General features: G+C 45.8%; 1 protein-coding gene across 3 annotated transcripts in view; it reads right to left on the bottom strand.

The window, feature by feature from the left end:
- The window catches only part of ADORA2A (adenosine A2a receptor), a 28959-nt gene extending 8244 nt beyond the window's left edge, over positions 1-20715 (bottom strand). The window contains exons 1-2 of one of the 3 annotated variants that reach the window (XM_051634260.1): positions 20660-20715; positions 5095-5992 (exon numbers count right to left, since the gene is read on the bottom strand). In XM_051634260.1, coding sequence (XP_051490220.1) covers positions 5095-5444 — 350 coding nt within the window. In that variant the 5' untranslated portion in view covers positions 5445-5992; positions 20660-20715. Of the gene's footprint in view, positions 1-5094; positions 5993-19248; positions 19328-19660; positions 19885-20659 lie in introns of those variants that run through there. The other 2 variants (XM_051634261.1, XM_051634262.1) reach the window with 2 other exon arrangements.
- Between the last annotated feature and the right edge of the window lie 290 nt (positions 20716-21005).

Below are 21005 nucleotides of genomic sequence, written 5' to 3'. Positions count from 1 at the left end.
ACCTATGGAGGAGACATGGCCTGCAGAAAGGAGCTGGGCACACCTGCAGCCCATGTTCTGCATACTTGGCGCGTGACTTTGTAGAATGTCTGATGTGTCCAGACAGCACTGGATTGTCTGTGCACATGCAGTTCTCGTGCTTCCTGGAAACACTGGGCTTGCTACACAAACAACCACTTTTACTCATACATTCCAGACGCAAAGAGCATTAGTGCAGAGCACAGGGACACTTATGGTGGGTGTGGGAACAGTGGCACAAGATTTCTCCAGAAAACAAAACCCACTTCTGCACACACAGGAAATTGCAGATGCTCTCCCCAAAATAATTTCACCTGCTCTGCTGCTCTCCCAGCCATCAGGCTGGCAAACCAACTCCAGGAGAACAGCTGCCCTGGTAAGTACAAAATTCAATTGTGCTGCCTAACATAGCTTGGCTGAGGATGTGATGCCTCTGGGTCCTTGGCCTAAGCTCTGTGTCAAAGACAAAGATTCCTGCAGAAAGTGTAGTGCCTCACCAATGTGATTCATAAACTCTGAAGCTGGGTGGAAGACACAGCTGGTACAAGAACCACAGGGTGCTCAGGTAGAAGTTAAATCTTCCATACATTCCATGACATGTAGGTGGCCTAACTGATCATCACAGCATCCATCCAGCCTGCTGCTTGTCTTCCAAAACCACCTCTGGTTGATAGCACTGCACATCTTGGCTAGGTGGCTCTGCCATGCATGGAGGATATTCAGCCACCTTTACTGCATCACTCCAGAAAGCCTATGCTCAGCATTGAGGGCACTGGGCTTTGATCTGCATTCCAGTTGTGCTCAATGTTTTTTAACAAATCACTACAAAACACTGGTCTCTGAACACATCCCTCAACAACCTTACTCACTTGCACACAGGGGGCAAGACAAAAGGAGGATGTTCTATCCCTACTCCATGTATCTGGAAATGCTAGACACTGACAATCGCAGTCATCCAGGAAATCTTGTGGCAGACCAAAAAAACAGACCCAGACCTTCTCACACACCACCGAGACAACCCTTTCCTAGAACTCTCAGTCAAGAATCTCCCTTGTCCTTGCAATGGAGACTAGGTTGGGGGGGATCCCACAGGTGGGCACAAGGCTCTACACAGCAGAAATAATGCTGGGCAGGCACCATTCTTTTGCTCCTGACATAAGCAGCTTCCAGAAAAAACCTTGGTAACTGCAAGTTCCATCGGGCCATGAAGCCCTAGACAACTGGCATTGCTTTCAAAGCCAGGCCCATGGTTGTACAAAGTGAATTATTCTTCTTTCATATTTGGTTGAATCTGCCCATAAACCATTTGACAAAAACATGGGCACACACAGGAAATGCTTGTCATGCAGTCAAAAGGTTTATGGTGAGCAGGGAAAGAATTAAGTCTGGATATGTCTCAAAGAGACGATAAATCCCTGATTCACTGATTCAGATGCTCATATATGAGCATTTCAGAAGGCAACCCTAGAGAATTAAAGCAATGGCTGAAAAAGACTGCTCTCAGCACAAAGGTCCCTTCCATGTCCTATATTTACTCAGGGTTTGTGTTCATCTCCCCTAATCATCCTGCCCCTGACTTTGAGAAGCCAGTTTGTCATGTCCAGCTCCCCAAGCGTCTGGCAGAAAAGCATCCCAATGCCACCTCACAGTTGCAGTTTCAATCACCACTAGGTGGAATAAATCTGTCCCAGTGTCCCAAGTGACAGGGACCTGCACCTTAGCAATGCTTCCCCAGAGAAGCATCTCAGTAGCTGAAGCAGTCACTTATTTCCAAAGCAACCTTCATCAGAGGAAAAGGTCTGCAAGTTACTGTAGCTGGCACTGTGTGACCTACCTAAGTATTTATGCCACAGGTGAATACCTGAATCCAGCACACAGAGCAAGCAGTAACCTGAGAAAACTTTTCCGTTTGGCTGCAGGAAGAGAAATTTCTTCTCTCTTCCCAGTGCACAGGAGCTACCTGTCCTTCCCCATGGGAGTATCTGCACCACAAATGCCTGCACAAGAGCACGAGGCTGGGCACTGCGCCCGTGGAGCGTTTACTGGCACCAAAGAGCCTGGAAAGTGGCAATTGTTCTTGGCCCATGACCTCAGGCTCAGACTCAGACTGGCAGCTGCTTTTGTTTAGAACACCCAGGGGTTTTATATCAGCGAGTGCAGGTTTTCAGGTACCTGCCACGTTAAGAGACACAGCTCAGGTATTATCCTAGACCAAACAATGGCTCCAACTCACTTCCTTGGGAGTGCTTTATTGCCACTTGCAGAGGGCTACCTTTTCATAAAACCTGGCAGAATTCAGCAAAGTATTCAATAAGTATTGGAAAACTTATCAAATTCTACACAACTTTTTAATCCTTTGAAAGGCAGAACCCATAACAAGTTCCCAAATTTGTTTTTATGTATTTTAAAATTTTATCTATAGATGTCTTTCCTTACTGCAACTTTTTGGGGGAGGGTCTTTCATCCACATAAAAATCATTGCAAAGGTAACCCTAATTATGTACTGAGGTGTCCAAAACCAAGCAGTATCCGAAATGTATCCCACTCTTTTGCTTCCTTAGTACTGACAGTTTGTGTGGGAGTACACATCCACATACGTATCCTCTGAGACATGCAGTTACCTTCCTCAGGACAATGAACCAATGAAGAAGAAAATGAAAAACTAGGTTTTGCCCTTTTTGGCTTCACTAGAGTGAAGGAAGTCTGATATATATTATATTTTTAAGAGCATTCCTCTAATGAATATTAGGAATGGCTCGTGTTACCTTTCCTGTCCCCTAAGGAGGTGAGAAGGGGCTTTCCCAGGCATTAAAGGATGGGGTGAAAAAGTCACATCTCTAAGTGGCAGAACTTTCCTTCCAGTGGTTTGACATATTTGTGAGACAAACAGACATTAGAAAAAGAAAAAAAACGGGGATGTGAGCAGTCTGAATCATATCACATTTCCCACTTCAGCTAATCAGCTTTCACTTTCTCAGCATGTCTGAGGCTATAAATCTAATGCTTATTCAACCATAAATTCTTAAAGGGAAACAAAATTGATAGGCTCTTCACTCCCACTTAAAAAGGACAAGCCAGTAGAGGACAGTGAGGGGGATCAACCCACTGATCTACCTGCAGGTTTCTGCATCCAATCAAGTCCACAGTTCCTGGGGCAGAAGAGGGTGTGCTCTGTTTTGTAAAAAACAAAATAATGAAACTGCTACAGTGCCCAGCACTGATCAAGTCTGATTTTTTCAAAAGACTCTTTACCATGGCTATTACAGGAAATTGAAATTTTCAAGACAATGTAGTTATAGTGATACCCCCCAAAAATGGGCAGAAGTCCAGATTTTTAAAATCCTTTTCCTGGCAAGTCATCCTCCAGCAATAAGCATGCTTAAACTGTCAGCAAAAGTCTTCAGAGTTAGCTCATGAGAGGTGAATTAATGACATTAGCCTTTCTCAAAATATTTCCAGAGGCAAACTCCCAAGGGCTACTCTAGATAAGTTTATTTGTACCATTTGTCATAATTTTGGTTTATAAACTGAAACCATCTATCTGTAGAACTGCAGAAAAAGGGGAGAGAGTCCAACATGTAGGTAACTGGTATCGATAAGAGTCTTCTCCACAATGGAATAGTTATTCCTTGCAGCTACATCAAAAATAGAGGCTGTGAGTGGTACTATGATAGGTTTGGAAACCAACAATTAAGGGTAATGTTAGAAAAGCACAAGCTTGCTGAGGCAAGGCTGCAGGAAAGACTGTGCTGCACTGGTTGACATGGAAAGATAACCTCCACAGCTCTAGGGAAAAGAGCTCTCTCTGTTCTTGAATGGGAGGCTTGTGTTAATCAACATAAGTGTGGGATGGCCAAAGGATTCACAAGAGGCAAAACTAAGCTGCACAGGTCAACACAAAGTTATTTAAGCTCAACGGGAGTGAAGATGTCCCAAAACTCAAGCTTAAGAGCACAGCAATCAGAAATTTGTTCCAGTTTTGCAGCTCTATTTCTTGTTCAGCAGGATAGGAAGCAAGTCTTTCCATTCCTGAGAGATTGCTACATCCTCCTAAGGACAAAACGGGAAGGAAGGAGACTCCTACACTCTGCCTGCACTAGCCTCCCCTGAGGCTTCCTCTACATCTTTTGAGCTTTCTGAATGACTTGGAGCCTTTGTCACAAAGCACTCAAGCCCACCCCATGAAGTGCAATGCTGCTCCGTGCCCACAGTCAGACATACCCAGCACAACAGTCTGCTTCTGGGAAACCGAACTGAGTAGCAGCCTCTGTGCATGTGGCAAAACTTCCCAGTGTCCCACGTCAGCCCCCCTTGTTGCACACAATGTACAGCTGGTCACAGTCAGCTTTCGAGTTCTAAGATTTAAATGTCCTTCCTTTAAACACCAGAATAGAGATCACAGAATAACTTTATCCAGGTCTGGTTTGGGACAAGCTTCTGCCTTGACCTTGACATGCTTTGCTCCCAGAGGCAGTGCCTAAGCTACTCCAGATCTTCCTAAGCCCTGTTGCTTCACAGCCTGCCGACTCTTCTCCCTTCCCATTTAATGGATCCACAAGAGAAAATCCCCACTCTCCACAACCCAGCTGCTACAGCTGCAGGAGAGTCCCCCAGTCTCCCCACAGGGAAGGAAACAAGTTGACTTCAACCCCTTTCTGTCCTCCACCATATCACAGAATCACTTAAGTTGGAAAAGACCTTCAGGATCACCATGTGGGGCTTTAGCCCTCATTTCCCACAGAGATCCCTCTGGTGCTTTTGGCTCCAGCCCAGGGCACAGGTTATTGAGGTTCCTGCACAATCCTGTCTAAATACAGAACAGCAGCTCCTGGGCGGCACTGGTGTGATGCCATGGACACACACCATGAGAACAGAGAAGATCTGGAAAAAGAAGTGACCAGAAAACCCAGCACTGAAGGCAGCCTTCAAGACTTAGAAAAGTCTTTTTTCCAAATTGCATGGGGAAAAACTGCTGCTGCTTATTTAACTTTCCCTTCCTTGAAGGGAACGTGTTGTTTTCCCTAATGTCCATCCCTCACCAGCCCAGCTCCAACCCCCAGCCCAGCCAGTGCTCACCTGAGGGGTATGCGGATGGCAATGATCCTGTCAATGGCAATGGCAAGGAGGCTGAAGATCGAACTCTGAGTCAAGACCAGCACGAAGCAGGCAATGAAAAGGCAGCCATAGAAGAAGGCACAGAAGCCAGTGCTGATGGTGATGGCAAAGGGGATTGCCAGCACTCCCACGGCAATGTCAGCAGCAGCCAGGGACACCACAAAATAGTTGGTGACGTTCTGCAAGTTGCTATTCAAATAGACTGCCCAGCAGACCAGGATGTTCCCCAGGATTGCCAGCACCGCAATGACCAGTTCCAGGACGATGTAAGTTATGTCTGAGAGGAAGTCTTCTTTCCCATGTACTAGCATGGTGAGAGCGACCAGGCCAATGTGAGAACGTGCAAGAAAAGCTCAGCGTTCATATCTGCAGAGCACTGAACAGCCAAGACACCTCAAAGCTGCCTGGGGTCTGAGGAGCCCTCAGCTGCCAGCCAATGAAGGTTGCTCACATGCCCACTTTTCTCCTCAAAGCTGTTCAAGGTCTTTACAGTAGCAGGTGTCAAGGAAAGAAACAACCAGGACTTGCGAACTCCAGCAAAGTGGATTAACCAGATGCAGAATAACTCAAACTCCAGCAGATGACTGGACAGGAGAGTATCTCGTTCAGACACAGACTGCTCCACAGGCCACAAAGTTCAGCAGGCAACATGACACAGAAGGCGTACTGTATGGCAGCTTCACAGCAGCTGTGACTTTTTGTTTCCTGTTGACAGTCACACTGCTAGTCATGGCTTCCTGTCGTGTATATACCTACTAGCAACATCCTCCGTTTCTCTTTTTCACCTTTTCTCCCCCAAGGACTTGGAAAATATTCTCTTCAGCTGAAGCAAATAGTCAACTTCTTCACTTGTAGGTTCCTTTAAAAAAAACAAAAACAAACACCAACCACACACACTAAGTAATCAGCTCTACAGAGGAGATGGAAAAAGCAAAATCTCATTAAAGTGGCACATTAAATTGATAACGGATATTAAACAGACCTAGAAGAATACATCACTGGCAAAAACCTCACATTTTGTCTACTGTGAAAGCTGCAGGGCCAAACCCAAGGTTCGGGAAGGCAGTTTCACACTGGTGATGAGAAACAAGGGACAGTTTGTTTTTGAGGCTACCAACTGAGCTGGCACTTCAGCAGCTGCTCAATAGTCTGCCCTGAAACACGAGAGCCCCACTAATTATGCCTTGGCAAGTGCTGTGGCTGCACAGGGGAAAGGTGGAGGAGCCTTTTTACATACACCTGTCTCTCTCTGCTCATAAACACAAGATTGGAGCCATCACGTGCTGCCCACCCTCACGTACTTTGCCACCAGTCCGCTGCTCTGCGGCGACACGAACCCTCAATCACAGGGGGACGTGTGGTCACCACTCTGATGCCACACCCAGTCTTCCCTTCAAGTGCACAGATGCTGCTACGTGATCAGCTGCAGGGAGAATAGTTCCAGGTATGTCAGACAGTGACATCTTTGAGGACTGTCCCACTCAGCACGGACACTCTGCGAGGAGCTCTGCAGGTTCCCCTCCTGCATCACCATTGGCTTTGTTCACATAAATCTTTATCCTATAAGCAAACCATTTATTCATGATACCTGCACTGTCCATAGTGTTTGTTGCATCCACAGATTCAGGTCAGCTTTATTCTTCAACTACAACCAGTGAGAAATACGTCCACCAAGATACACCTCTCCAAGAAACGCACACACAGGCACAACGCCAACAGCATCTCTCAACTCTACACTCCTGCAGTTTCATGCACACAAATCTGGGACTAAAGTTGGGGCTGCTTGCAAGGAAACATGGTCCCTGCTGCTGCCATCTCACATGAACAGATACACATCATCTATGTACTCACACACTAATCTTGCAGGTCACCTCTGCTTTCAGACAGGGCTGCATTTCACCACAGCTCCAACTGAAAAATACAGCAAGGGAGAATACAGCTCCCTGAGATCCATGCCATGTCAAGAGATGAATGTTTGCTGTCCTACCCTGTCACTTCCAGAGTGGGTTTTAAACATTATTTAGCAAGTAATATTTTCTCATTAATTTAAGAAAATACCTACTTGAAACATCAGAGGGCTGAGGGAGAGAGAGACCACTAACTGACAGATCAGTTCAGTTTTGGATGCAACATGAACCTCCAAAACAAAAGATTTTTGGGACCTCATCCACAGGTGATCTGGTGTGGTCTAACCCAGCAGGGTTTCATGCCTTCACAGTTTGCTCTGTTTTCAAGTCAGAAACCTAATTTCTCAGGATAAAATAAAAGGGTAAAGACAGTGATAATAAAAGAAAATATGATTAACTTGTGATTCACATCTGATCTCAGAAATAAAATTTAATTTTAGACCTTTCATTGATTTAGAGCTCTATTGCTAATGCTGCATTTGAAAGGAAAGTGAATGATTCGTGGTGGTTTGGATGTGCTTCAAAAACCCAGCTTCTCCTCCTCCTTCAGCAATCTTGCGTGTTTTGTTTGGTTTGGTGGAACAAATCAACAGAAGAGATTGGTTTCCGAACTAGCTGTTAAGAGGAAGATAAAGATCATCCTTTTAATCTTTTCTAAAGAACAAAACCCCCAAGACATCTCAATATTGTCTATCTTTCTTTAGCAAAAAGTCTTGTTTTCCACTGACCTCTTAAATATTGCTTTTACTTGAATTTCAGAGATGTCAGTGATATGCTCCTGCATCACTCTGCTACCACCTGATTGTCCATTACAAATCCCAGTAGGTTTATTTCAAAGCAGTGATACTGAAAACTACCTGCCCTCCCCCAGCCTGACTTCCAGGAAAGGGGATTAGAATTAATATAAGATAGAAATAAAGAAAAATCTGGAGGGAGAGAAAACAGAAGGGGCAACATGAAAAATTAACAACACTTGGTGTATTTGTATAAGCAAGAAAGGGGAAAAAAAAAAGATAGGAAAAAGGTGGCAGGAGGAAAAACCAACCAACCAAAGCAGTGGGCGAAACAGGTCTGTAAGAGAAACACAGTGTGTGCTGGTCAGAGGTAGGACACAGGTCTGTGCCCAAAGGCTCTGCAGAGGGGCCAAGCTCCCTGTCTCTCAGCATCAGGGCAGCAGAGACAGTGGCAGGGCAACACTCTGGCAGTGGAGGGGTGTGAACAGGTCCCCACTTCCTAACAGACTTACACACTGCCATGCAGGTCAAGCTCATGACCAAAGCTCTGTGTCAGGACAAGAGCAGAAAAAATTAATACATGACTGTGACAAACCTGTGCCAAAACTACTGCTATGTAAAGTAAAACCACCCTCAAAAGCTACTCTGAAATGAAGTCAAAAGAACTGAAGAAACAGCTTTTTGAAAGAAGCCAGCCTAAGACCTGGTCACATTAATCCTGATACTGAGAGGATTTCTTAAAAAGCTCTGCTGTGTTACCCTTGCACCTCATGTTCATACCACATACACCTCAGTGAAGAGGATCACAGTGAAATTACTGGGATATTATTTCCCATTTCAGAGCATCCTTTAGTAGGATTATGAATCCATATTAATCCTAGACGCATTTTGTTTAACCTGGCTCTTTCAATGGCTCATCTCAAACTCATTTTCCAACAGGACATGGTGGGAATAACGAATCCATGGTATGGAGATTCCCCACACACTAACCCCTTCAGCACAAAGACAAAGCTGGAACTACCCACAGCTCTCTCTGTATCCTGAAAAAGCACAGCTCTGGAATATGAAGTCTAATGGCCACAGCACATACTGTTTTCTGACACAACAGAGCCTTTAACCTTCTGTTTCATGGTCTGATGTTAACCTTGAATTTTTTATCTTTTAATTTCTTTCTTTCCTTGTTTCCCATCCCCCTTCATAAACAGTGGTGTGAATTGTCAACCCAAGCACAGGCCATTTATTCCAAAGCAATCTGTGAGATGTTATGTCCAGAAGAGGACAACATGTCCTTCCACCCTTTTCTGCTCCCAGATGGGCTGGAAAACACTTAAGAGTTCTGCAAAGCCAGCACATCTCAGAAGAGAAATGCACAGAACTGAGCAGGTGTCCCAGCTATGATAAAACAACATTTTCTGTCTGCTTCAGTGGTAGCCACAGACATTAGAAAAAACAATTACTAGCCACACAACTCCAGCACATCAGAGGCCTCACCTGCTGCTTACAGAAGGTGCCACATCCTGGGAGGTTCCTCTGTTCAACCCAAACTCACCCATCTCACCTCAATTAATCTCTTCCCTGCTATAGCCCAACATGTTAACGGTAGTAACAGTAGCAGTATTTGCAACTTGCTTTACAACAAGAAAAGTCCCACTATTTCTGCTCACATGGCTAGAAACGTACTCAACAGGGATAAAATGAAATATAAACCACCTAGAGAAGAAGACACATATCCAGAGGCAATGCAAAATTTATTACAGAATCATCTACTTCACGCAAGACCCAAAGGTTCAGCAATCAGGTCTGACAAGACAAAATTAATTAACAACCTGCTTTACTCACTGGGAAGTGTATATTTAACATATCAGGCCCTTGAGGGATCAATATTGCAAGCTTCTTGAAGCTTAAGAAAAATAACCTGTATCACTCAACCTGCAGGACAGCTGCAATTAGTATTTCTTCTTAAGCCCTTGTTTTATTTTGTTAATTGGATTAATGCTTTCTTGATACCCTGGGCTATGTTCCGGCCTTTTCCCATTATTAAATAAACCTTTCTTGCCACTCACAAACCTGTAAAGCTGTGGCTCTGGTCATTTTTAGTGACTTGGAACACTCTGTTCTCTCTCAGATTTCAGCCCCAATGAAAAACTGCTCCTTGAAAATGCAATAAAGCATCTGAACAGCATGTTCCCATGAAGCAATTCACCACTGGAGCCTAAGCAAGCTTTTGTTTGGCATCTCCAGTTGGCTTTGGAGTAAGTCGTTGCCCCTTCTCTCTCCTGAGTGCCAAAAGCTTCTAGGTGAGCCCTTGACCAGTGCTTGGTTCAAATCACTCAACTCACACCAGCTCATTCCCTGCTTGGCCCCTCCAGGCTGAGTCCAGGTGTCCTGCTTTGGAATGCCTGTGCTCTATCCCACTGGCATGGAGAAGTGCTCTCTGCTCCCTGTGCCAGGCTGGCATTTATGACAGTGTCTGTCACACTTCAGTTTGACAGTTCCTCTTGAGCATTAGCAAAATCTCCAGGGAATCAGCAGCCCTCAGGGCACCCAAGACAGTCAGTGGGCATGTAGGTGCCAGACTGCAACTTCCCTGGGCTCCAGAGGGGATTGGTGTCTCCTGGTCTGCTTCAGGATGGGGTAAGCAAGGCAGCACACAGCTCATGAGGCCACAGGGGAGTCTTCATCGAGGCTCATTCCACAGATCACAATCTAGCATCTCCTTTAACAACATGACCCCTCCCAGGTACCAGCCACATGCAGATTACCTAACTCCCTTAGGGAAAACCCTGGAATTCACAAATGGCTATAAGCAGAAAACTGCTGCTTCTGAATCATTTGTTTCCTACTTTCCAAAGCCTGGAGGGGGAGATGCTTGTCAGTTTTTATTCTCTCTTTGAAATCTCCTCAGCTCAAAGAGAATCTCGCTATATTTTAAGCCAAAGCCTCTAAGAAATCTTGTCTCTCCCCATTTCTTGAGTACCCAGTCACAATAAACCAGCCAATGTGCTCACAGGCAGTACATAAATTTGCAGAACAACTCAGGCTGTAAAATATAACAAAAACAGCTGTCCTTCTGGGGAGAATGACAGGGAAGGCAGTCGCAGCACTTTCCTGCATTGCTCCACAGTTTACCTTCTGAAGTTGGGTATTTTATGAATACCCCAGGAAGAGCAGCTTCCCCATGGCCCAGGCTGCACACAAAGCTGTGGGGGAGCAGCCTCCCTCCTGCCAAGGGTGAAGGGATGTGGCTGGGTGGGCCAAGAAAGAGAGGAGGAGGGAGGCATCACCCATCTAACTAAGACACACTTTTTCTCATTCCCCGATTTGCTTTATTATTGGCTGAAGCTAAAGGATCTTTTTAGGTCATCTGCTTACCGTAATAGGCGGAAATTAAATATTAATAATAGACTATTTCCCTCTAGACTGCTCTTTGTTAACAAAGGATATAAGTGAAACAAAGCAGGCAAAATTATCAGCAGACCACGCTGGCGTACCTTGGTTTTCAGGTACCTGGAGCACTTGCAGTTTCCATCAGCCTTCCCTGGAGTTACAGATGCCCAGGGACCCGCAGACCTGCCTGTGTGGACACCCATACAAGTGTAGAACAGAGTGATACCTGGAAGTCCTTGTTCTATCAAGGGGCTTCACATGGCAGTTTGACCATTCCAGAAGATAGTCTGAGACTTTCTCCAAAACATCATCCGAGCCACTGATGCTCTGACTGCAAAAAAATGCAGGGCCAAGGATATTCTGAAGCACAGAGCTTGTCTCTGTTTGGGGACTGAAGTCTTCCTCCACTGTATATCCTACAGTGAGGCAACAAGGTTTCTGGATTGGCTTTGCAAATTCTGCAGAAATACTGAGCAAAATGAGGGCTTCAGCTTTGCTAAACTTGGTCTCATCCCCTCTCCCAGGAAAGCAGTAGCCCTCCAAGACTTAAAACCTTCACTGCATGTACCTGTGAAAGGCAAAAGAGATGGCTCTTCAAAGATCTGTACTGCTCCTAATCTTTGTCAGTCCAGAAATGAAGAGACAACATTTCTGCTTTACATTTCCATCTCTGCTGCAGTCCAGGCTATACTCACAGCAAGAACAAGCATGGTGAATCTGGGTGCAAAGCCTTTAGCAACTAGGGGGTTACTAATACCACTGCAGCAGCAACAGCAACAAAGAGCATAAGGAAATCATATCCTTCAAGCCTTTCCCGTATCTCTCTCCTCCTCCTGTTTAGACCCCACATAAAAATCACAAAACAAAGGCACCTGAAAAATGAAACCCCTCTGGACAACAAGCAAATGTTGTAACACAGATGGGCTGGCTAAGAGGAATGGCTAATGCAAAACCAATATTTCAGCTTTGTCTCCTGCCCTCCAAGGGCTAGAAGTGGATTAATTTTTATTGCAGTAGCGGAAGAGAAGACTAGAACAGAAGACATTTGACTGTTTTTTTTTTCCTAAGTGGATGTTATAAATGTTTAAAAGCAAGAAAAAAAGCCGTCATAGTAATTATTCCCATTCTAACAGTAGAAAAAAGCCAGGGAGGGCAAAACTAAGTAAAGCTGAATGACCAGCAGTTAAATAAGCCAGATCAAACAAACAAACAAAAGGGAGAAGGTTCCCCTATGCTCACTAGAGTAAAGTCTCACTGGGCAGCAGGCACCATGACACATTGCCAAAAGGCACAGAAACATGTTGGATTTTTGAGGAAACCATTTATATCCAGGATGGATGATGATGTTGATTTCCCTACAGTGGCATTTCCAAAAATAAAAAATAGAGCATTTGGACAAACTTTTGTAAGACAGACATGTAAAAAAGTATAATTAAAATCATGTCCCATGTCCAGAAACGAGCTACTTCTGCCAATATAATCCACAATGTCTCTGAGGATCCAGTTTTCCTTTCCTGTGTTAGGGAAGAAGTCAGAGCAAACTCTGCCTCCCCACAGCCCTACTCAAGCCAGCTGTGTTCATACATGAGGAGCATTTCCTTCAAGAACACAGTAAGAGAAATGAGGAAACAGGATATCAAGAAGAGGTGTCCCACTGAGGAATATAGACAAGGGAGGAATTTGCTCTGAAAATATTTATCATATTGCATTAATTCCAATGTATTTAAAAGTAATGGAGTAGACTTCTCTGCAGATGTGACTTCACCTCTCATTTCTATATTAAGTTTCCAGACAGGCAGTTGAGAATTGTGTACATCTGTTTGTTTTCCTACGACTTTATCCAGTTGTTCCCAAACCCTATTTGCCTTCCCAAACCAGAGGCCTTGTGAGCCCTGCTCCCTCTCCTCTAAGCACTGTCCTACTGCAGGTTTAAATATGTTTGCCTGACCTCTGCCAGTGAAACAAAAACTCATTCGACTCGAGTGCAGGGAGAGCTGTGGTACCAAGTCAACCAACATCCTATCTTGTACAGTAAAAGGAATATAACTCTCTCTGTAATTTATAGTGATTTCTCAGCTGTCCTTTCCTATCCTGATGAAGACACTGTACAATCTGAACAGAGATGAGCAAATTCTACCTGCCTCCGAGCCAAAGTAAAGCTATTTCACTGCATTAGTTCATGTGTGGCCCATACACTGACCCATCTGAGCAAGGTTTATTACAGAGGACTTACAAAGAAGCTCTCATCACCATCCAAGTAGTTTGACTCACAGCCACCCACAGTATGAAAAGGAGTCAAGCCTCTGTCCTAACACAGCTCATCACATCCTTCCTTCCCAACTTGCTCTCTTCTCTTATCAATTCAAGCAGTGACCCAGCACCAGCACTGAGCCTGAGCTCCACAGAGCCTGTCCTGCTGGCGTGGCAGTAGAGCCTGTCTGAACACCCCCAGAGCTCCCGTCTGCCCCAGTATGGCCTCCTCCCTGACTCCCCTTGGCTCTATCTGGGCTGTTCACTGCTGGCTCAGTCTCTGAGATTGAGGATGTGCCTTGCAACACCAGCTGATTTTTGGCCAACATGAGAACGCTATTTCCTCCCACATCCCAGGGTGTGTCCTGGCCCCCTGCACCCCCAGCCTGTGCACCACTGTTAACTCATTTCACTTCAGCCTGTCAATCAGCTACCAGTGAAAAAGCATTTAGACAGAACAACAATGCTGGTGGTGTGTGCTCATCCCCAAAGTAGGCAAAAGCCACAATAACAAATTTTCTGCCTCTTGGTTTCTTTCCAGCAACTTTCCCTGGTTCCATTTTTTTCCCTGACTTGCTAATGCTCATTTGCTCTGTCACGCCTCATCATCCCATTAGTGTTTCTCTCTCAGTCTCTAAGCTATTTAAGACATTTTTAGGACTCCACCACCCTCTGTGGATAAGGAGGAACTGATGCTCTGATGACGTCACAAGGCCACATGCCCTTAATTTTGTCCCCCCCTCTTCTCTTTGCTATGACTTGCACCATACTTCCGACACTCTTGCAGAGTGACCTGCATCTTCCCTGTCACAGACAGCCACACCAATACAAGCCTTTTGAGAGGTGCTCAAAGCACCTGGTTTTTATTTCCAAGCCCTTGACTATGATCCCATTTATTAAGAACTCTCCAGTGTCACTGCTTACTGATCCCAAAGTCTCAGTGTTTAGCTGGCGCTCTGAGGACTCTAACAAAGTCCTTCCAGCATTTCCTAAGTCCCTGTGCTGTGGTGAAAGCACATCCGCTTACAAGTGACAGCAGCTCCCTCTGCCCACTTCCTCCTCTGCTGGCTTGGGCTAGGGACACTGAGGTTCTGGGCACACTGAGGTTCTGGGGTGCAGAGACCATGCAAATGCTGGCAAAAATGACATTCCCAGCCATCGGTTTCTCCCCTTCTGTATCAAACCATTGCACTGAAGAACCTGTAACCATTCATAAATGACTTTAGAAAACATTTTCCTGGACTTACTAGCTGTTCATGAGCTGCTCTGCTTGTCTAGAGGAGGCAGGAAGGCAAGGAGAGCAGCAGCAAGTACCCTGCTACAACAGAGACAGCTCTACTATGCTTGGGAAATGTCCCTTTTCTCCTGTGAAAATGAAATATTTTACAATTTTTGCATAATAGGAAACCATTAAAATCTCCAGCTGTAAAGAAACCTGCAATCGTTTCTCAAACAAATGACAACCATGATCCTCACACCTTGAAGAACAAGAATAAACCAAAAAAACCTCCAAAGGAGTATTCCTTAGGGACTGTAGCACTTGACTCCAAATGCAACAGATGTTAGTCAAGCAGAGATGGATCCCAGGGAGGTGCCCAGAACAGACAACCCCAGAATTTTAGGAATGTTTCTCTCAAGTGCACTGTGTCCATCTCTTGCCTGCTGTAATCATACAGCTAGGCTGTACTGCGGCTACATGGAAGAAAAGGAAGATTTCTCTTTAGGAATGGAGTGGGAAAGACAACAAAAACTGTCAATGAATCATCTTTCCAGTCTCCAGCCCACGAATGCAGTTTCTTGCCTTTCTATATCCTTCAAGAGCTGACGCCGAACAGTTGTACCAGAGAAAAAGAATCTCTTAACTACAAAGAACCAGCCAGAACCCTTGATGCCTAACCATGTTGTAACACAAAATAAATCATAATGATCAAGCAGAGGTTGGATCAGCATTTAGCAAGACATAGGATGACATAAAACAAGAGCTTAATGTTTTCAGATGTTTCACAAAGTTAGGTACCTCAGCTTTAACAGGTCCAGCTAAAGAGGCTTGATTTCTGGCAGCGAAGCACTTTTTGGAATTGGGGTATTTTAAGGAATCCCTAACCAGGTAGCCATTAGCATAGGTAATTTTTTTTGGTCAAAAATCCAGGCTGCAGAACATTCAAGAAACTTTTTAAAAAGTCAGCGTGCTTCCCCACACATGCTCCAGAAACTGTAATACTGCTGGTGCCAGCCCAAGTCACTCTGATGTTATTTTCCATCATCCCATTGAACCTGGGCACTGATCTGTGGATCAGACGTATGTGGAAACAGTAATTATTCAAATAAATTTCAATCAGGTGCCTCTCTTCTGAAGATTATATTAAAGAGCCACATACTTTTTTGCTGTCATTTATCCTGGGAAATGTTTCCTATGGAAAATCCGAGTCTGTGCCCAAGTATATGGATCTCATACTGATACCAAAGTTGTTATCACCACAGATCACGATAGTGAGTAGCCTCCTTCTCTTAACTCCCTAACCTCAACAATAGATTCGTACCAGGATGTGACAATCCTCAGCAACCAAAATGATAGGTCAGGTTGTAGAGGACTTGCCTATTACATAAAGGGGGATGTGGGTAACAGCCTTACATTATAGGACAGACAAAGAGCAGAAACATGCTCCTCTAGTAAGAAGGCAAAAAAAAAGAGGAGACAACAAGTGAGAGGAGAACTCAATAGTCTAAAACTAAACCAAAATAACTCCAGAGAAGCCAAACTAGAAGAAAAATGGGAGACACTCTGAGGTCTGAATACTAATTGAGAAAAGAAACTTCAAATAGGGAAAGTTGTGCAAACCTCAGCCCTCCCAAAGGGACACATTATAAGAGCAGAATGAGACTAAATGGCAGATCCCTCAGTTGAGCAGCATTACTCACACAAAGGCACAGGGACTCTGCCCAGGAGATATGCAGCCGTGACCCCCAGCTGGCACTGGCTCAGGTTCAGCTGAGCTTCAAATGGCTCCACCAGTGAACAATCCCCCTCCTGCCCTCCTCCAAGAGCTTCTCAACAAGGAGCCACAACTGTCCCTGTGAGCGTCGCCTGGGATAAACACAGGGGACAGGGAGACGGAGAATGCTGTATCTCAGCTAAGTGAGCAGATAAAACAGCCCCAATCTGCAAGTCCTAGAGGCCTCCTGAGAAAGCCTGAGTGCCTTCCACCCTGCATTTGAGTGCAATCACAAATGCTAATCGACATACAGACAGGAGCCCAGCATGTCATTCCTCACGTCTCCAAAGCTTCAGGAAAACCCCCCCTTCCTCTTTTCATATCAGAGAGGGACAGGAAGATTCCCTCATCCTCTGTATGCCTTTCCCTCCCCCCTGTCCCTGGCTCCAACCACCCCCTGCAAGAAATTCCACTCCCTGCTACCTCCTCCATTGTCTCAGATGCATTGTTTGCAAATGATCCCTAAAAATGCTATGTAAAGTATTCTTTATTCCTGTTTCAGGTCTTTCCACATCCCTCTGTAACACCTGGACTTTATCTTGTTACCCATCAGTTAGTGATAAACCTACTGCATGGAAACCCTGACTTATCATCTAAGATAAACACGATCTGTCTCGTAGCTGTCATTTCTTTTCAAACCCTGCCTTCCACTGCTGCATTTGTAGTTGCAACAAATTACTTATTTTATTTGGGCTTGAAATGTGTAACTTCTCAAAAAAAAAAAAAAAAACAACAAACCAAAACAACATCAGCAAGAGCCCCAAAACATACATAAAACTTTAAATGTGGCCCTTCCTGACACTAGTTTTACTGCTGCTTTGTGGGCAATGAGGCTCCAGTACTCCTGCTCCTGTGTGTCTTCCTCAACAGCATTTGAATATACTTTACATAGGATACATTGTATTATATGCTACCTGGAAATTTCTAATAATCAACCAATAGGCACAATGATGAAAAGCATCCTTTCTCCAGAGCAAGTCATAAACTAAACTGATTGGGGCTGAGTTAGCTGCTTAAATACAAGTGAACGGTGAAGTCTAAAGTGCCCCGAGCCTCTGCTGTCACTTTAGAAAGACACACCCCTCCCTTAGGTCCTGTCCTGTTCTCTGCCAGCCCCATCAGGATGTCTCACGTAGCACTAGATGTCTGTTTATAGCACCCATATCAAGCCCCAGGCATCCTGAACAGGAAGGCACAAAACTTGCACTCACTTCGCACTCGCAGACCTGCCGCAGCACTGTTAACACTTTTGCCTAACACCAGTGTTCACCCCGAACATATAATCTTTACAGAAGCCATCTTGTTGCATTTGGCTTTTTTCTGAGCTCTCCAAAGCACTTAGTGGCTCATCAGCTCTTTTCATAACCTCATCTTTTCATAACCACAACTGGTGCAATTTCAAGTAGCTTCGCCAAGGCTGTTCAGATGCGTTGTTGTAAAACCAAAGGTGATCCATGAGGCAACCAAGCTTTCTGGTCCTAAATACCAGACACTGGGGAAAGGGAGTAACTCTGCATTGCCTTGTGAGAATTCTCCCCGATTTCTTGACACACAGCTCAAGATACGTTGGGATTTAGAGTCCAATAAAAATGAAAGCTTTAATAGTCCATCTCCATCTGCTGATGGAAAGCACACAAGAAAGACATAGTTATTCACCATCCAGATCAGATGGAGAGAATGAACAAGAAAAAAATGAAATCTGTTTAAATTGAACACAAGACAAACTTTGCAGGACACCAAGAGAGATGCCAAATACAGCCTCTGGATGGAAACCTCCTCAGTCACAGCTGTGCAGACCTCAGAGAGAGCTCAGCCACACTATGCCTTGTCCCACCTCACGAGTGAGAATGTGGCTGGAAATGTCAAACCGAAGCAAAGAACTGAAGCATAGTGAAAATAAGGTGGAAAATCAGTGAAGCCTTAAACATCCTGTATAGACGAGAAAGCACACAGCCATCAGTCACCCAGGAGGAGGGGAAGTGGTGAAGGGTGAAATTTTTCCCTCCACACCATATGGAAAAGCTGCCAGGCTCAAGACTGAAGGGGATGTACTCGGCCAGCCAGCCCAGACCCTTCAAAGAAACACAACTGAAAGAAAGAGTGAAGAATCAAAACAGTCCCTCCAAACCTCCTGCTGGATTGAGCTTTTCCCAATACTTCTTAAGAGGGCTTAACCACATGGCTCTACACAAAATCTGTTATTGAAGATTAAACAAAGAAGACAAATAGCTTTGAAAAGTTGATTACATCCAAAGGCAACAGTGCCAGCAGCCTTTATGGAAACACTCTATTAAAATATCAGCAAAAACAGAAATGCAAACATGGGAGACCTGGCAGGAGGCTTTTCAGCTCAAATCCTTAGTGCCCTTTGCACCCACTGACAGAAGGACAGAGGCTAAAAACACCATTACAGGGCTGACATCCCTTGGTCTGGCATAGGATGATGCTGATTCTATTTTTAAAATATAAAAATACATATGGAAAGACAGACAGGTTATGAACATGTCTAAATCACAAACTTATCACCTGAACAGCATTAAAAAGAGACCTGCTTCCCCTCCCTGCATCCCGGAGTAGGTAATTTTTATTTAATATACACACATACATGTTTGCAGTTTGTACGCACGTGTTTTCTCTACAAATTCAGAGGCCCATAGCTTTCCTGGTTAATTCTGAATTTAATCAATTTGCCACATTAGAAAGGGTTTAATTTTTACAGTATTTTTGTAAAATGTGATTGCATTTATATTGACTTTTTAATTGATATTCAAAAGAGGGTATTTCTTCCACATGTCTAATTCAATTGAAATATTTCTTCCATCCCCATTGGTCACTTTATCTAACCTTTTTATACTTCACTTGTGCAATATGCTCTGGGGGAGTCTCTAGCAGCAGGAGCTGGCCATGCTTTCTCTCTCTTAAGAGTTTCTCTCATGCAGAAGAATTATCAATTACTACAGTTCTTGAGTTACACGGGTCTGAGGCTTACGAGCCTGATAAGAAACCTGAAAACAAATACATCCAAAGATTGAGTTATCTAATAGTTGACCATCTGCTTCGGAAAAAAATTTTAAGTAGTTACAGCAATTCTATTAACTGCTATTTACTATGTGAGTCATGTTGTTCTCTTTAAATTAACCCTTCCTGTCTCCTCCATGAGTCCTCTGCCCAAAGCAGTTTTAAAGATGGTGCTTGACCACCTTTTCTACTTTCAAGCTATAGCAAAACCTGCAATATCTCTGAACTCAAAACTTACCCCAAGCTGATACTGCACCAGGACATAAAAAGCACAGGAAAGCAACCGTGGTGCTTCTGAGCGACTCTTGGATCACACAAACGACCATGCAGTAAAATCTCCTTCAATGTGCTCTTCCAGGATGGGCTTCCTGTACCTCCGTGAGGGCAGGACACCCCGGCAGGGCCCCAGAGCCCTGTCTGCCAGGGCAGAAAGCCTTCTCACACATCCTCCACACAGCTCTGGAGACAAATGGCACCTTGCAGCTTCTTCCCTTTTCCTTTATCTGTCCTCTGCCCTCAGCACAGAGACACCAAGACCCTCTGTGACTGGCAGCTCTACTAATGTCCTCACTGGGTACCAAGGGCTTAGAGAGCTCCCAGGACACCATCGAATACTGCTTTGGTCAGTTGACACAAGACGAGGTACTTTACAGGATGCAGAGTGCTCCTGCAGAATCACTACTTTATGATGAAGCACAAATACCAGCTGAAGGGCTAGAAGGATGGCTGGGTGCAGGGGGGCAAAGTCCAGCACTTGATGTTTGAAGGAAGATCCGTGAAGCAAACATCTCGGACTGTGGGGGTGTGTCGGGGAACTGACAGTTGGGAATCAGAACGGTGTGAAAAGCACCGGCTCCACAGTGGGAAAAACATCCCTGCCAGGGCAGGGGAAGTGGTGGCAAAGAAAAATCGCCCCCGTCTTGAGGCAAGGAGTTAGTCAGCACCGAGAGGGCAGCGGGCAGCCACTTTTAAAACACGCGGCAGAGGCAGGAGAGGACGCGGAGCTGCCGCCAACACCGCGAAGGAAGTTGAGCTGCTCACAGGACCGCGACGGCCGGCTCGGGATGCACCAGCGGGGCGCCGGGTCCGCCCGCACCGCCCGAGCGGGAGGAGGCAGCGGGGCAAGACCCGCAGCCCTCCCCGGCGGGGAAGTCCCGCTCCGCCCGGAGAGCCGCACACCGCGCACCCGCCGCCCCTCACCGCGGAGCCCAGCCAGGGCGACCTCAGCATCACCCACCTGCTCTCGGGGCGCCACTCCGCAAGGCTCCGGCCGCGCCCAGGAGGCGTGTGGCGGTGCGGACGCCGGTGCCGGCCCGCCGGGCGCTGCCCCGCTCCGCTCCCGGCCCCGCTCCCGCCCCGCGGCGCCCTCGGCCGCAGCACCCGGCGGCGCGGAGCCGGCGCCAGCAGCGCCCCCTGCAGGGCAGCGCGGGCAGCGCGGGGCGGGGGCGGCGGGGCGAGGCGAGGCGGGAGCCCCGGGCCCGATCCCGGGGGAGCGAGCGGCACTGGACACGGTGCCCGCAGCCGGGCGCCCTGCGGCTTTACCTGCTCCGGGGGGGCTCCGCACCAAGGGCAGCCCGGAGCAG

This window comes from Apus apus, chromosome 16 (assembly GCF_020740795.1).
Source record: "Apus apus isolate bApuApu2 chromosome 16, bApuApu2.pri.cur, whole genome shotgun sequence".
Classification (NCBI taxonomy): domain Eukaryota; kingdom Metazoa; phylum Chordata; class Aves; order Apodiformes; family Apodidae; genus Apus; species Apus apus.
The sequence above is the reverse complement of the archived record's forward strand: the minus strand, read 5'-3'. Positions and strand labels throughout refer to the sequence as shown.